Source organism: Chlorocebus sabaeus, chromosome 4 (assembly GCF_047675955.1).
Source record: "Chlorocebus sabaeus isolate Y175 chromosome 4, mChlSab1.0.hap1, whole genome shotgun sequence".
Classification (NCBI taxonomy): domain Eukaryota; kingdom Metazoa; phylum Chordata; class Mammalia; order Primates; family Cercopithecidae; genus Chlorocebus; species Chlorocebus sabaeus.
In genome coordinates this window covers 53,024,702-53,042,781 of record NC_132907.1, presented here as the reverse complement: position 1 = coordinate 53,042,781, position 18,080 = coordinate 53,024,702, and the positions used below count along the sequence as shown (strand labels likewise).

Genomic DNA, 18,080 nt, shown 5'->3' with positions numbered 1-18,080 from the left:
TGGGGTTTCCGTTTCGCACCAGGAGATTATAATCACTTTAACAACCTCCTTACTACAAGGCCAAAAGTGACAGCCCTCTCTCCAGACCCTCGCGTCCGCCGTCCAGACTGTGGTTCCCGCGCCGGATAGGGAAGCGGGAATGCGGACGACAATCCGCATCCTGCCAGCCAGACGTCACCAAGCTGTCTTCCAGGAGGCAGGAGGAGAGAGCCGACTTTCCATTGGGTCAGTCGAGGGGCACGGCTGGCTCCCTATTGGCTTACAGGAGGGGGCGAGAGAGAGGCGTGCCTCAACGTCACACCCGCCCCTAGTCTCCTTGCTGCGCAGGATTATGGGAGGGAAGGAAAGTCCAGGAAAAATGACCCGGAACGACCTTTGCCGGCCTGGGCCAGCCCTCTTCCGGAGCTGATGTCTCCTCCCACCAACCAGGAGAGTTCCGCCCTACGCCCTGCCAGTGCTGGAGGATCAGGTGATTGCGGGCAACACGGTCACGTGGCTGGGGCGCGCCCGCCGATTGTGGCCATGGCGGCCGCATTCTGTAGTGTGGTGAGACGAGTGGAAGAGCTCGGGGACCTGGCTCAGGCCCGCATACAGCAACTTAGCGAAGCTGCCGGTGAAGATGGTGAGGGAGCGGAGGAGAGGGAGGCGGGCGGGGCAGACGGCGCTAAGGTACTGGCGCTCGATGGCTATGAGGGCTAGAGGCTGAGGCCTGTGTTCCTTTGGGTCCTAGGCCGCAAGTAGCCAACCGAGGTCTGTTGCTTCTGATCCTCGCTGCTCCATCGATTGCCCACTCCCCAGAACTCACATTGCCAAGACGTTGTCTTCGAAAACCGCATTTTTCAGAACTCATGGAAAATCTGTCCAGATATGTGCTGGTGTAAACTGTCTCGGTAGCGATTGGGAAAAGGGCAGAATCTAAATAAAATACAGAAGTTTAAATAAATGGCTAAGGTGAATGATAACACTCAAATTGGTAATGGTCGTTTGCATCCTGTAAAGATAAAAAGGCAGGTATAACAGTTCCACTTTTTCATTGCTGCGTTGTAAATTTGCATCTTACGTTTTGGATTCTAAACAACATTCTGTAGAAGAGCTTTACATTGGTGTGTAGACTATTCTGCCTCATACATCATGCCAGTTCTCACAAGGGCTCTGTTAAGTATTGGCATAATTGTTTTGGAAAGGTGTAAGCTGTTAGGAAAAACTGGGCTAGGGTATTACCTCACAACCTTCTGAACTTAAGTCCAATTCTCTTCATTAGGTCTCACCTGCCTTTAGGTTCTACAGTATTCCTTTTCGAGTTTGAGCTATTACTACAGATAGTTTTTGAAATTCTTGTGGACTCACTCATATCATTGGACTCATAGGAAAACAGTGGTGGAACATTTTCTTAAGCGATTGAATAGTTGGTGAATTTCTTATAAATAGGGTCTATGATGAAATGCCTTAGTTTCAGTGAATATTTTTTGCCAGATTATCTTTTCTCAGAAGTGTTTTGTATTGTTTTGTTTTTAGAGACAGAGTCTCATTCTGTCACCCAGGCTGGAGCCCCTCTAGTAGTGGGACAACAGGCGCACACCATCACGCCTGGCTAACTTTGGTATATATTGTGGAAACGGGGTTCATGTTGCCCAGGTTGGTCCTGAACTCCTGGGCTCAAGCATTCCACCCACCTTGGCTTCCCAAAGTGCTGGGATTACGGGTGTGAGCCACTGTGCCCGTCCAGGAGTGTGTTCTTTAAAGACCTACTACAGACCATCCTGAAGCGGACTTGTATTTTGGTCTGTGGATTCACATGAATAATTCTTGGGTAGTAGGAGCTATTAACTTGAAAGTGTATCTAAGTTACCTGTAATTCCCAGATTCACTTGAACCAGTCCAAAGAGACCAAAGAATGTTTTTTATTCACTTATCACTGAACCAAAAGCCATTCTCATTTCCCTTGGAAGAGTTCTTTAATCTGGAATGAATGAGAGCTGGAGATAAAAGTCATGTGCTATATATGGAATTCTTGTTTAGAGGCTTTATACTTCTGAAAATTTGCTAAAATAAAATGACAATGTTAGTGGTTCATATTATGAGCCATGGTCAGCATGGAAATCAGTTCAGCATGGAAATCAGTTCAATCTTAAAAATATTACAAGATTTATGAACTGTAATTAAAACAAAATTTCATGTACTTGAATTGAATTTGACATTTTTCCATGCAACAAGAATAATATACATTCAAAATTTGTTCTTTAATGTAACGACTATGTATTTATACTATGGTATAGGGGTTTGATAATTTCCATTGTCTTTTTCAAATTAGATGAGATACAGCCAGATATTATTTCATCTAATAATGCATTTTTTAATTTCTAGCCAATTTTTGTTAATTTATTTCTCATTGTACAAGCACAATCTGTTTACTCTATGGAAGTATGTCGTGAGGGAGTTTTTCCAGAGATTATATAAGAATCAGTTTCATCTTTTGCTTTGCCAGTCATTACTTTGACTAAATAGTTCTAGTAAAACTACATTTTATGGGCTTTTCCAAAATGTGAGCTATGCCACCACCATACCCCTGCCACAGTAATTATGTCATCAGTTTATGTGACATACTCTTTCAGCAATGGTTTAATGAGTTCGATGCAAATCTTTACATTGAAAATAATGCTGCAAGTTAAAAAACATATGAACACACTCTCTAAAGAAGCACCTAAGGAGTGTCATGTTCCATATAATTTCAGTTTATAGTAGGCTCTTTTTCTACGTTGTGTGGATGTCACTTCTGGGCTAATGAGAGGTGGGAAGACAGTGCTAAGAAGCAGATTTCAACTCAAGTGAAAGTGGATCTTACAGCAATCAAAATCCAATCTCAGGCTTTACCTGAGAAGACTTAAGGCAGCAGTCACATGATTGCCAACAGACATAACCTGATGGTGCTTTTGCTGCAACAATGAACAGCTTATCTGTCCGTGTAACTCCTGAGGCTAGATCAGGTAGGCCTACACCAAGTGCTACACTATCTGTTCATTGGCCTGTGAAGAAAAAGGGATATATTTTAGAATATCAGAGTATGTTTCAGAAGGGAAGCAGAGAGAGGCAAACTCAGGGAGTTTAGTGTCTTGATAGTGGGTGTATCTAAATGTGACTACATGAAGTGCTGCAGAAGGGTGGATAGTACCTTGGAGTGGACACATAAGAAAAGGTGAAATCGTAGAAGCAACAAAGGGATTATGACATTAGAGAAAGGGAAAAAAAATCAGGAGATGGTGAAGGTGGAGGGTGGGCGAATTGTGATTAGAAGACTTATTAGAAGTGTTTAGTTCCTTTTCTTCCAAGTTTTGAGGAAATGAGGTAATTTGTTTCTAAGTTTTTAAAGGAATTAAATACATAGATGTATTATATAATTTTAATCATAGTAGATATAAACAATTATAAAATTATAATTGCTCATAATGCTGGCATTTTATAAGGAATGCGATTTTGTCAATCATGGTTTTTTGCATAACATTTGCAACTACATTTATGAAATTGTAAGTTTTCAGTGGAAGCCCTTTCTGTAGATTTATGTATATTATTTGTATATTCCAGTAAGTTTTAAATTTATTTTGAGTGCATTATCATCATAAAAGAAGCATAATGAAAATACAGACTGCATTTGAGAAATGGCAAGATTGACTCTAGAAAGTTTTCAGTATTTTGCTTTCTAGAATAAATTTTCATGATAAATTTAATTAGAATTAGGCATTATGAGATATTTCATATTTTAGATATTGTGAGCCATGGTCAGCATAGATATTATTACTATAATGCTGTTTCTCCATATGCCATAATATTATTTCATCTTGTCATTTCATCATTTCCTCTTCATACATAATTTGTTTTTTGTTTAAATAACACTCTGAAACTATGTGATGTAATTCTCATGTTTTTATTTCTTATAGATCACTTTTTAATTCGGGCCTCTGCAGCATTAGAAAAATTGAAACTCCTATGTGGAGAAGAGAAAGAATGTTCAAATCCATCAAATCTTCTAGAACTTTACACACAGGTACTGAAAGAGATGTGGACTCTGGCATTTTATGAGGGCAGGTTGTTTATTTAGCTGATTGACTCCAATTTTAGGTAAAATGAAATCAGTTTATTCCATATTTCAAGTGTTTAATTTTGTTCAAAAAACTATGAATAAAACACAAAAACTTGAAACTTTGAGGCAGTATGAAAAGAAGTAAGATTTATTAGATGTGTTAATTAGAAAAGTCAGGAAAAAAAATCTTACAGATAATAGAATTGTTTTCCTTTAGAGATAATTGAACAGGACACTAGTGTGTGCAATGTCCAATCTCTTGAAAGTTTCAGAGGGAGCAGGGGGGGATATAAGGGCCCTGACTTTTTTTTTCCCCCTGAAATTTACCTTCCCTAGGATTCTCAATATTATTCTCCCTGCTAGTGTCATGCATATCTATGTGATTTTTCTGTTCACCCACTTGTTTTTTAACTTTCCTTTCCAAATCAGGCTGCTATGTGGACAATGCCTTTTTTTCTTGGTTTTCTGAAACACTGCTGAGGCATGCTAACATCAAGAAATGTAATTTTATTACAGTAACTAACATTTATATAGCACTTTGTAGTTGATAGAGTGTTTTCATATGCCCTTTTTGGATTGCTAAGGGATAATAAAACTGAAGTGGTTACAGAAAGTACAGTAAACTTAGGCTTCCAAAGTGCCCATTTATAGCATTTAAATGCCTCGTGCTGTTCTTCCTGTTAGGAAGTTTCTAAAGATAGCTTCTGCCTTCAAACACCATGGCTGAGTAAGCCTAACAGCTACTCACAAACCACAGAGAACTGTTTAAGTTTGGCAGGTATTTTGCTTGGCTTTCTTTCCTTTCAGAAAACTCTGTGCTTGTCTGCATATGTTGTATGTCATCTCATTTTTTTCAAATGAGAGTGTTCCAAACATTTAACTTAGTTACTAGAATAAGGCAAAAGACCTAGAGATACAGATTTCAATTTTCCAAATCCTCTTAAAACCTATTTATGGTTCTGAATCAACAGATCACCTTTCATATGATGATGAAATCATATATGATGATCTCTCCTTACTGGCTTAGGCCTTTCACACAATAACACTTACTGCTCATGTTCACAGAAAGTAAAAGCACTAACTGGGTGCTAGGTAACATTTCTAGTACTTTACATATGTTAATTAATTTTATACTCCAACAAGGAACTTTGAAAAGTATTTTAGTCCAATTTATTATTTAGTCAATTAAGAAGCTGAAGCTCAAAAAAGATAAAACTGACTTGTCTTTGGTTAGTTAAGTGATTACTGGTAGAACTGACACTAGAACCCAGTTTCCTTAGTCTTAGTTCAATAGATTGAAAAAGGAAAAAGGATTGAGGAGTTTTATATGCTTTAACAGCATCTCTAATATTTAGGAATACTGGGGGCTTAGTGTTTGAGTTGCATATGTTGATGGTATGTTTACTCTATTGGGTAGCAGGATACATATGCCCCTAATACTGGCTCTGTATTTGGGGAAACAAATAAATCCTTTGAAGGTTCAAAACTGGAAGTAGTGACCTTAACTTGATACAGCAGGCATTTAGGAAAATTTCAGGGATTATATAAATAGCAGAATATAATAATTATGTTTTTCATAATTCTATATAATTAAATTCTGTAAATTAAAGCTCTATATTTTGAGGGAAAGAAAGATTATCATTAATTCAGTACTTTAGTAAAATACCTATGAAGTTTTCTTTAAAATCTTTCTCAAATTATATTTACATCTAGACATTTTGCCTACTTCTCAAATTTATATATTGAGCTAGAAGATTTAAATGTGTAATAAAACACCTATATGTGCAAGGTGAAACTGTAAGAATTGTTTTTTTTCAATTTTAAATCATTGATAGATGCCTTTCTTTTTTTTTTTTTTTTTTAGGCTATTTTGGACATGACATATTTTGAGGAGAACAAGCTAGTAGATGAAGATTTTCCTGAAGACTCTTCTTCACAGAAAGTAAAAGAGCTGATCAGTTTTCTTTCAGAACCAGAAATTTTAGTCAAGGAAAATAATATGCATCCAAAAGTAAGTTTTACGTTCCTGTTAATTATGATGGAATATTGCTGGTACCGTCCTGCTCTTTGGAGTCTATATTTTTTTTCTTCTTGATTGTATCTTTGTTTCTTAAATTAAGATTGGAAGAGGGAGATAAAAGAGCTTAACGCTTCAGACCAATTTTGCAACAAAAGTATCATATTTTACTAAATGTATTTCAGAATATTTGCATAATAGAATTGTAATAGCAGTGCCTACTCATTTTTTTTAACATAGATATTCCCATATCCACCCCATTTACTTTTGCAGATGCTGTTTTCTTGAAGGTCACTATTAATCTAATTACCACATCTGTTGTCCTTATAGTCCTTAGTCTCTCGAACATTTGCTCCCTTTCTTAACATTGATCACCCCCTCCCTCTGAGACCCTACCTGCTCCTTTTCCACTTATTCATGTCTGAAATGTCTTCTCTTGCTAGCAACTGTCCTGCCTTCCATTCTAGAAGCACAGGTACTAGCCAAGGATGTCTCCTTCATCACTGATAGTCTCTATTCTGTCTTTACTTGACAACCTGTTCACAGGCTTTGTACTGTCATCTCTATTTGAATAATCCTATTATTTTTTATCTCTAGTCCTGGATACTGTTTCAAGCAAATAATTTCTCATCTTTAACTGCCTGCTGACTATCTACCTAGATATTTTTTTTCTCTGTTTATATATCAGGGGAGGCTGTGGAAACATTATCCCCAAATTTAAATGACAAACCGCTTTAAAAATTTTGATTTATTAGAATTATTTTTGGGTGTAAATTTTCATTATTTTATTCGAGTGATAGTAGAAATAGATACGATCTCACTTCAAGTAATGTATTTGTGAAAAGTTACCTTTTTAATGAAATGATGACTGCTTATGTTGCAAACCTGTTAGGAGAATTTGCTAGTAAAAATGTTTTTTAAATTATTTTGTAAAACTACTTGTAAATTGAAGTAGTTATTTTAATTTTCGTGTATTAATAGGCTTGCATATTTATAATTGATTGAAACTAAGGCTTCCCTGTGTAAGTAGCTAAACAAAGGGCACATTTTGTGATGTGAGAATGTTTTCAATTGCTGAGTTTTTGAAATTTAACTTCAACTTTTACAGACATCCAGTTTCCCTTTTTAGCTATGTCTTTTTGTGTGTGTTTCAGCACTGCAATTTGCTTGGGGATGAGCTACTGGAATGTCTGTCTTGGAGACGAGGAGCCCTGCTGTATATGTATTGTCATTCTCTTACCAAAAGAAGAGAATGGCTCTTAAGAAAATCCAGTTTGCTTAAAAAGGTAAGAAGACATTCCCTACACATTTTTCATTGTTGACATTTATAGGTTTCAAAAAGCTGTCTATGTTGTACTACTAAGAGTAGTGGATCAAAGGGTCTTTGGTTTGTATTCTATATCTTTTATTTACTAGCTGGGTAATCATAAATAAATTGGGCTTGTTGTGAAGACTAAATCAGATAACATGTGAAAGCACTTTGTAATCTGTGAAGTTATTTTTTTTAAGGATTTGTATTATTTTAAATATAAGATAAACTATATTAATTTCTAAACTTTTAAACAAATTTTGTCCTGAAAGAAACACTTGTGAGCCTGTCAACAGATCACTTCTAAGGAACTCACATGACCCTGCTTCTAGAAAATTGTGGCCCTCTGATTCACTTGACCATTATGACTGAATCATTAAATCCAAAATATGAGTCTTGGTATTGTATCACTAAGGATTCTAACTTGGGTTAAATGTACACATAATTTAGGTGGGCTTGGAAATGGGAGGCCACACTTGCAGATATAAAAGTTTGATCATAATATTTCTAAATTATAAGTACATATGTGCTTTTAATACATTGTTGTTGAGCACATCTTTATTATCTTTATTCTTTTCTTCCTCTGATAACATCTTTAACAAATATATTACTGAAATGTGTTTCTGGTTAATGCATTCTTTTTTTTTTAGTACTCTTTCTTACTACTAGAGCATTTCAAGGGGTATATTTATATTAGCAGAGTCTTGGGATAGTGGGTCTTTATACCATTGAAATAGAATAGCTGTAAGCTATGTCTATATATTAACCAATTTTCTCTCGAGTGAAGAATGGAAAATATTAATATTTGAAGTTTATATATCTCTGCAGATAATACTTTCAATTCTTTGGCTCTGACTTTTATTTAGTACCTTCTTGATGGAATCAGTTACTTGCTACAGATGCTAAATTATCGATGTCCTATCCAGTTAAATGAAGGAGTTTCTTTCCAAGACCTAGACACAGCTAAATTACTGAGTGCAGGTAATGTGATCTCTCATTAAATTTTCTAAGTGATTTAAAGCTTCGTAAGATTTTAGGAAGTTTATTAGATTTCACTTTGATTTAAATAAATGTCAAGGTAGATTATAGACAAAAAAGTAATAAGTCATAAAAGGGCTTATACAAAATTCAAAGATAAAATCTTTTGATGTGATACAGAAAAATATTTCTAATCCCTTGTGTTAAGTAATTTTGGAAGTTATGTATTGTGTTCCTTCTGCTCATTTTGCATCCTCACACAGCCGTGTAATTAGTTTGTTTTCACACTGTTATAAAGATACTACCTGAGACTGGGTAATTTATAAACAAAAGAGGTTTAATTGACTTTCAGTTCCACTTGGCTGGGAAGGTGTCAGGAAACTTACAATCATGGTGGAAGGGGAAGCAGGCACGTCTTAAATGGCGGCAGGTGAGACAGAGCATGTGTGAGTGCAAGAAAAACTATTATTTATAAAACCATCAGATCTCATGAGAATTCACTCACTATCATGAGAACAGCATGAGGGAAACCACGTGAATGATCCAGTCCCCTCCCACCAACTTCCTCCCTCAACACCTGGGGATTATAATTTAAGATGAGATTTGGGTGGGGACACAAAGCCAAACCATGTCAAGCCTCAGTCAGCATTTTATCAGAACTAGATTTGGCTACTTGTAACTAACTGGAAGTAACTTTTAAACAAGGTAGATATTTAGTGATCTTTCACACAGGAAAGGTCCAGAGCTGGTACAGTAGCTCCATCTCATCATGTTCTTACCTTTTTCCTCCATTCATCTTTAAAACAAGACTCTCTCTTCATGGGGAGGCACTTTATTTAGAATATAATACTTTCCAGACTGTGCAGCATGCATCTCTGTTTAGGACATTGCTTTTATTCTCAATATCCCAAGATGTTCCTGGAGCTCCTTCAGTCTCACCTGTGTTTCAGGCTACAGGCATAGCAAAAGGGAATTTCAGCCAAGTCTGTTCCGTTAGACCGTCCTTCTCAGAAGTTTCTTACAACCTCCATTTCACTGGCCAGAATTTAATCAGATGACTTTACTTAGCTGTAAGGAAACCTGGAAAGTATAGTCCTTAACCTGATACATTGCCATCCCAAATAAAATTAAGGTTGTTTACTAAGAAAGGTGGGTATTGGGGAGAATGAATACTGGTTGGCAACTATACATTTCTGCCACAAGCATCTGTGTACTTGAAAATTCAAGGAACTGAATATAGAGCATCATCTGGGTTTTAGACTTGTGTGTGGGAAGAGAAGAACCATTTACTTTTACCATCTTCTTATAAATGGAAGAACTGAGGTCCAGGTAAACCCAGATAATTGGTCAAGGTCAAATAGCTGCAAGTAACATTAGATCACATGTGTAAAATTTTTTACTTCATCTGAAGTTTTGATGGGAAAAAAATGAAATATGAAGAATAATTAGAATACCTCTTTGGAAATATTCTAGTATTTTAAGTATGTTTTAATTCTTTCTGTTTCTTTGTTAGCCTCTCCAGGATTGTTCTATTTGAAAGTATTTTATAGAAAAAAAATGGTGATTTAAGTGACATGATGTCCAAAAATCATTACTTTCTGCTCATTTAGACAAATATTTCATTCTAAAACAACTTACTGTGAATACAAAAAGCTCCCTCAGTGGGCATGACATTTTGACAAACATGGGGTATTTGATGTATTTATGGCAAGTATATACTAGTTATTAGTTATTTCAGATAACTAGGAACCAATTAGAGGCATTGAAAATGCCTTGTTAAAAATTTCTGTTTTCGCACATAGACTGATTAAATTGAATCCTTAATGTGGGACACTTTAAAAGAAAAAGGTGGGGGTAGGCACTAAAGCTCATTTAGAACCAAAGGGAGTGGCACAAATCACCTGCTTTCCTAATTCTCCCATTTCTAGTTATAAAGTAAGACACTCTCATAGCCTGGAATTTTTTCTTCAGGAAGCAGGTAATATTGGTGGCATCTCTTTGTCATACTTTGAATTTACTAGCTCCTAGTTTCAGTTGCTTCTTCAACAAGGGAATTAAAAGGGTCAGATAGGGTAGCATTTTCCAGACAAAAAGAAACAGTATAGGCACCACAGCAGTTTTGCTACATACTGTCCTAAGTCCTTTTATGGTGCTGGCTTTTTGTTCTCATCTAAACAAGTTTGCGCTTGAACCCAGGAGATGGAGGTTGCAGTGAACTGAGATCTCGCCACTGCATTCCAGCCTGGGGGATAGAGTGAGACTCCGTCCCGAAAAACAAAAACAAAAACAAAACAAAAAAATGTAAGTTTGCCTCCTTTAGGAGGCCAAGGCAGGATGATCACTAGAGAAAAGCCAAGAGTTCAAGACATAGTGAGACATCATCCATCATCTCTACAAAAACTAAAAAAAAAAAAATATTATCCAGGTATGGTGACGCATGACTGTAGTTCCAGCTACATAACAGGCTGAGGTGGGAGAATCAGTTGAGCCCAGGAGTTTGAGGCTGCAGTGAGCCCTGATTGCACAGCTGCACTCTAGCCTGGGTAACAGAGTGAAACCTGGTCTGAGAAAAAAAAACAGGTTGCTTTGCCCAAATGTATCTATCTGAACATGATTAGATTAGAAGCCAGGAAACCTACCTTTCATAGGCTGAATTACTCCTAAGTCCCTTTTGGAGAGGCTCAAATTATTTTTTGTTAGTCGATATAAAATACAATTCTGAATAATTCTTAATATTTAGGGAGAAAAGTTCTATATGAGACATCAAATTTTCTGTGGCTAGATCTTGGTGATAATTTACCTAATTTTAGATAAAACTCAAAACTATGTATGGTTTTTGTTACTTTTTCTAAGGTAAGATAATCATATTATTGTTTAGACATTATCTGTATATCATTAAATTTTATGCAGTAAGCCCTTGTGTCTCACCTCTGAGCCTCATTGTTCTGTGAAGTGGGGCCAGAGAATTTTAATCTTTGGACATGGCCTTATCAGATGAAAGTGTTATAAAAATTCCCTTGTCAGAATAAACCTGGAATCACATGGGGGTAAATAAAAAAACTGTCCAACTTTTATACCCTTTGTTTACACCCTTAATACAACTGAGGACCCTCCCTCCCCTACAAATCAGAGCTGGTATCACAAAAGGTTGTATGAGTGGGAGGGAGGTGATGAAGAGAGATTGGGTTAATGGGTACAAACATACAGTTAGAAAGAAGGAATAAGTTCTGAAGGCAAAAGTTTGAGAACCACTGTTTATTGTATAGCCATTTGTATTAGTCCATTTTCACGTCGCCGATAAAGACATACCCAAGACTGGGAAGAAAAAAATAGGTTTAATGGACTCATGGTTCCACGTTGCTGGGAGGCCTCATAATCATGGCGGAAAGCAAAAGGCACTTCTTACATGGCGGTGACAAGAGAGAAGGAGAGAGAAATGAAAGCGGAAACCCCTTATAAAACTATTAGATCTCTTGAGACTTATTCACTACCACAAGAACAGTATGGGGGAAACCACCCCCGTGATTCAGTTATCTCCCACTGGGTCCCTCCCACAACACATGGGAATTATGAGGGTACAAGACGAGATTTGGATGGGGACACAGAGCCAAACCATATCACCATTCATTCAGCTATTCTGCTGAGCCTGTTGTTTCTCTTGCTACTATTTATAAGCAGAAATTGAGGTGAAGTGAAGGTGAATACTGCAGGAACAAATTTTGATACATTAAAAATCTTGCAATAGTTTCAAAACAGAAACTACCACCGTTCTGAAAGTTGAATTTTTCATATCCAGTGCCATCATAGTCACTTTTGTTGTATCATATTAGGTGAACAACAGACATGATGCTCATTTATTTGAAGTAATCTTTTCTAATCACAGAAGCACATTAGAATACGTCATTTATTTTTTTCTTTAATGGCTTTTAAGAAGTTACATTTTTATTTCATATGTTCTTTAGGAAAATTCCATGAATTAAGTAGGGGATGCAAACTCCTTATTTTTCAGATTTAAAACCTGAGATTCAAAGAGCTTTGGTGACTTGCCCAAAGACACAAAGCCAGTAATTTATACCCAGATCTTTTTCATTCTAGGTTTATTTGTCTTTCTGCCAAATTAATACACTTTATGCACCATAAATGTTTAATTATATAATTGCCTACTGGAAAAACTACCCATAAGAAGAAAGAGTTCAACTTTTGATGAAAATTCTACAGCATATTCTCTTTTTTTCTTGTAATACAAAGCATCTTGGAAATAACACCTTTAATAATTGTATGGACTCTCAGGCATGATTATGCATGATAATTTCTTAGACTTTTAGAGAAATATAGGATGTCTAGGATACCTGACTTTGGCTATATGAATCATCCTAGAGCATACCCCAAAATAAAGGGTGTGTCCATGGATGGAATTCAGGGAGTTTATAAATACTCTGAAATTGACTGCAGAATTTGGGGTGTATATTCTGGGAGAAGTTCTGTTCCTTAAATTAGATTCTTGGAGAAGTTCTAGAGTGGACCCCAAAAAGGTCAAAATCACTTACCTAAATGATTCTCTAAAAAAAATTCTCTGGTACTCTATTTTTCTTTTTGTAATGGGCCTCCTTTATCAGTAAAATAGATATAAACATGCTTATTAAATGAAGATTGTATTAGTCATATTTTGCTTTTGTGTTACTGTTAAAGTGACAATAGAAAATGCTTAATGACAAAAGGAACTTTAATTCAAGTGTAGTTAATAACTAGGGTTTCTTTTTAAGCTTTTAATTCTAATCTGTCAACCTAAATGACTTTCCCAGGAATATTTAGTGACATTCATCTGCTGGCTATGATGTACAGTGGAGAAATGTGTTACTGGGGATCGAAGTATTGTGCTGATCAGCAACCAGAAAATCATGAAGTGGATACTAGTGTTTCTGGAGGAGGCTGCACTACACACAAGGAACCCTTGGATTTCCGAGAAGTAGGAGAAAAGATCTTGAAAAAGTATGTATCTGTGTGTGAAGGACCCCTGAAAGAACAAGAATGGAATACAACGAATGCAAAACAAATTTTAAACTTCTTTCATCATTGCTGTAACTAGAAAGTTAATCTAGTCCTTTTCAGATAGAAAAACAATAAAACCCATGAAATGGAAAAGAGAGTTCCAAAAAAGAAGACATGTTGATACTGAATATGAGAACATTACACTGCATAAAGATATCCAACTTCGGTATCCTTCTTTAAACACCATCACCATCTTTTTCATTATATATTCTTAAACCTATGAAGGGATGATTCTTTAATTTCTAAAGTGTTTTTCAAACTCACCTTAAAATACAGATGTTATGTCACTAATAATGAGTAGTAACCCAATTTAGCTTTACAAAGATTTTTTCTGTTACTTTAGATTTTTTTTATTGTGGTATATGTAACACAAGTTTACCATTTTTATCATCTTTAGATTATTTTGTATAATCTCCCTACCTTGAAATTTGCCATGAATCAGAAAGTCAAGCTATCTCACTGCTTTGAATACATACTATGGATATAAATGTAGGCAAAATGAAAGATTATGACTAATATTCAGATTCCATTTTCAGTAAGGTAAATAATGAAAGATCTCACAAAGGAATCATTGTGTTTAATTATTTTGCCATGTATTACTAATTGTATTTAAAATTTCTACTTCCTTTAGGCATTTTATAAAAATTTAAAAATTATTTTTCTATTTTGTTTAAAAGAAAATGCATGGCTTTTCAAGTGAGTAATGAAGATAAAAATCAAGTTAGGTTAGTCTACCATTAGTTCATATGCTTTTATAGCACATCTTTTCATACCGTATTGAAATTTTAATGTTTTCTACCTTTAATAATAGGGGTGAGTGTTAAAGGCCAGAGAGCCTAACTTGATATCTTGCTCATGGTCTTTCTGTCTACCTCAACTCCTGTTGTCATCTTTGGATGATCTTTCTGATACCTTGCTGATATCTTGGACTTCTGCCCAGTGACTTTATCACATTCCAGCAGCTTACTCCCGTGCCACACTTTGAATGTCACCATCTTGAATTTCTCTTTCTGGTAAAATTTCAGTAACTCATAACTGCCCTCTTTTCAATTTTTTCACTTCCTTATTTTATTGACTTTTCTCTCCTTTATGTTCGTTCCACATTCTTCAGTTCCTTCTTACCCCATTTCTTGACTGTTCCCCTTCCTCCTAAACTATCAGCCCCTTTCAGGCTTTCTTCCCTGTCTACCCTCAGCTTTATGGGACACTATATGAACTAATCTCACCAGTTATTCTTCTTCCCCTGGTCTTTTAGTCTAATCTTTCAGCAAGCCCCCAACCTCAGATTAATCCTATTTATTATCTACCTTTTCTGGGATGCTGAGTTCTTTGTGAAGGGTAGTCCTTCAAAGTAAAATCACTACAAGTATCTCGCTTCAGCCTTAGAAAAGCCCTCAATGTAAACCTTATGTTTGTTACTAGGGTGGCCTCTCTCCCATTTCCCGCTGTGGCTGAGCCAAACTTCATTACTTTCCTTAGGCCCTCTGCCCCTCCCCTAGCATATGACTCTTCCTCCTATTGAACAGAAAATTGGGACTATGAAGAGTTCAACTTGCATTTTCCAACTTCACTCATTTTCCCCTGTTTTAGAGGAAAAGAGGTTGCCTGCTTCCTATCAAAGGCTACTCTGTGCTACACGTTGGTTTCATCTCTGCTGTCTCCCTCATTTCCTCACAAAGTGTTGTCTCACTTTCTGCCTACCTTTTAGGTATTGATCTTCACTAGATTTTCTCTCTCTTTCTTTTTTTACTTTACATATTTTATACAATGTCATTCATAACTATGGCTTCTTTTACCACCTGTAATCTCAGACTGAGTCTCAAACATGTAACTTGTATCCTGTCTTCTCTCTTGCTCTCTAAACCTTGTTTCTAATTACCTATCAAATGTCATCATTAGACATCCCACAGTAATTTTAAACTCAGTGTGTCCAAACATCAAGTCCTCATCTTTTATATAAAATCCTTTCTGCTTTCTAAGTTTTCTCATTTTGGGATTTTCCACAGATCAGGGCAACACAGAATGGCTACCTTCCCAGACATGTCTCTGTAGTCATCCTGTGTAATCATGTTCTAGTCCAGTGTTGCTCAAACAGTTAAAATCCAGGGTGCTTTTGGTAAACATACAAATTCTGATATAGAGCCTTTGTGGCAAAGGGAATCTCAATTCCTGCCCCAGCCCCCTTGCTTATCCTTACACAGCTAAGATTTTTATTTAACTTAACATTTTAGCAAGTTTTATTATGAAAATACCTTTGTGCTTTCTAAGTATAAAGATTTAAATTATTTTTAATATGGTTTTTAGAACCACAGACTATCCCTCTTTTTAGAGCATCCTGATCAATTGCAAGTACTTCCAGTGCTTCCCCAAATGTGCTTTGTGTTTTCAACCTCAGTAGCCTTGCACACATCATTACTTCTACATCCTTCTTTGTGACCAAGTGAATACCTACCTACCTCTTAGGATTCAGCTTCAGTGATTCTGTTTTCATAGGCTTTTTAAAGCCCTTTTCAGTCAAATTAGATGATCCTTTGTTCTTGTCCTTTACTCTTCCCCTCCAGTGTTATCACACTGATCACACTGCTTTGTAATTATTTTCTTTATTGTTGGTAAGCTCCATATTTTAAAAATTTACCTGTATACATAGTGCTTAATGCATGGTAGGCCCTTAGTAATGTTTTTGAATTAATGAGGCATGATTCTAAATGCCAAAGTTTGCACAAAAGGGCTGTTGCTATTGGATTTCAAACTGCCATGCCCTCTATACCAGTGGCTGACAAGGCATATAGGGATATATGTCATCCTGATAGGAGTAAAGTATTTAGATTCTGAACCTGAGGAAAGAGAACTTTCTCTTAAGAAGTTGGAAACTTCCATTTTACCTTCATGTCCCTTGTAGACCATTTTGTCTAACTGGTTGGTACAATTATGAGGGTAGTACTGGGTGCTTTTTATACAACTTTCCATCCCCCACACAGTTGGAGAATAATTTGTAGACCATGGCAGTTAAAATGCTTCTTACTCTGGCATATTATAAAATAATGAACACATTTTCTATATATATTAAAGCCTGCTAAATCATTCACTTAGAATGAAGTAACCACAAGGTACCAAATACCCCACATAAGGAAAGTACTACACTAAATTCACTCAACTATTGTATGCCTACCATATGCCAGATTTTATCCTAGACACTGAGAATATAGCTTTTTAAAACCCTCTGCTGTTTCAGAGCTTGTATTCTAGTGGAGGAAGTTAGACAACACATTTTAAGAAATAAATGTATAGAGAGTGTCAAGTGATGAGTACCATCAAGAAGAAAAATGAGGGTAAGGGGCCAGTGTGATAGGGAGAGGGGTGGGATGCTATCATATTTAGGGGTGGTTGGGAACTGTCTACCGCTTCAGCATTCGTGTCTTCACATTTCCCTCCTTTGGTTATATACCGTGCATATTCAGTATATTCATATAGAAGTTCTGATACTGAATTAAGGAATGGGTCACTACTTAAGACTTTATCATTTCAGCTACACATAAAAGGTTTCTCTCCACTGTGGATTTTGCTAATGGTTGAGTGATATCTGAAGGCCTTCTTGCGTTTTTTTACACTTGGGGTTTCTTCAGTTTGAATTCTCTCGTGGTTACCAAAACTCTGTTAAAGGACTTTTCACAGTCCTTAAATTTGTATGGCTGTTTCCCAATATGAATTTTTTTTATGTTAACTAGACTGTCAGACTTAGTTAAAGACCTGTGTGCTCTGCTGCATTTATAGGGTTTTGGGCTACTGAGAATAATTGATGCTCATTAAGGTGCAAATCATGACTAAAGACTTTTCTTTCTTCTTTTTCATATAGTAGAGTGAGGTGAGGGTCAAGGCTAAAACCCCACAATAACATTACATTCCTAACTTTACAGTCTTGCTGTGAATTCTCTGGTATTCATTAAAGTGTGAGCTGTGTTAAAAGGCATTCTTAGATTCATTTTAACGGCATTTTTAAAAACTCACAGTTGGGTTAACATGCTGGTTTTAGATTGCTTGTCTCTTCTCTTTCTATCTTACAGGGTTCCTTTTCTAGCTTAAATAAGGGTACTCCATCTGCCATAGAATCTAGGATTCTGTAGTTTTTTAGTTTCACTTCCCTATATTCTTTTTTTTTTTTTAATTTTTTAACAATGAGATGACACCATGTTACAGCAGTATTACATTAAGATACATTTAATATAGCCACAATTAAAGTATGCATTGTGTATTTGTGCTGGTGTTCTTTCATGTTTTTTATTTCTTCTAGTGAAAATTTCCAAGTAAACTGTTTTTGAGCATATACATTTTTAAAAAAATAAAACCATACACCCCTACTTGTTGCTTGTTTTCTTTTGTATTTGGCTGTTGCATCAGAATTAAAACTTTCATCATCTCAGTTTACTATTTTAACTTCTGAATGTTATTTCTTCTGGTCCTAATAACTTTTAAAGATGGGGTAATATAGTGGTTAGGATTCTGAGCTCTGGAGCCAGAAGGCCTAAGTTTAATTGTAGCCCTGCCATTTATAATACTAGCTGTGTGACTCTCTCTGTAAGTTATTTAATCTTCCTGTGCCGCCTTATTTTTAACGCAATAGTAGTACCTACCTCAAGGATATCGAAGATAAATAA

At 36.1% G+C, this 18,080-nt stretch overlaps 1 protein-coding gene across 2 annotated transcripts; it reads left to right on the top strand.

Annotated features, from left to right (window-relative positions):
• The first annotated feature begins 450 nt into the window (after positions 1–450).
• Positions 451–17,783, top strand: RIMOC1 (RAB7A interacting MON1-CCZ1 complex subunit 1). Of its 2 annotated transcripts, none has more exons than XM_007961482.3 (6): positions 451–622; positions 3,933–4,039; positions 5,940–6,086; positions 7,247–7,378; positions 8,268–8,382; positions 13,182–17,783. In XM_007961482.3, the coding sequence occupies exons 1-6, from the start codon at positions 523–525 to the stop codon at positions 13,463–13,465; spliced, it is 885 nt and encodes a 294-aa protein (XP_007959673.1). In that variant the 5' UTR covers positions 451–522; the 3' UTR covers positions 13,466–17,783. The 2 variants fall into 2 exon arrangements, with proteins under 2 accessions (XP_007959673.1, XP_007959674.1); XM_007961483.3 differs by lacking the exon at positions 451–622 and adding an exon at positions 2,741–2,984.
• Positions 17,784–18,080: the final 297 nt, after the last annotated feature.

Coding starts and splice junctions, on each gene's coding strand:
- RIMOC1 (XM_007961482.3), top strand. CDS start 523: ATGGCGGCCGCATTCTGTAGTGTGGTGAGACGAGTGGAAGAGCTCGGG. Junction 6,087..7,246: donor AAAATAATATGCATCCAAAA/GTAAGTTTTACG, acceptor TGTGTGTTTCAG/CACTGCAATTTGCTTGGGGA. Junction 8,383..13,181: donor AGCTAAATTACTGAGTGCAG/GTAATGTGATCT, acceptor TGACTTTCCCAG/GAATATTTAGTGACATTCAT.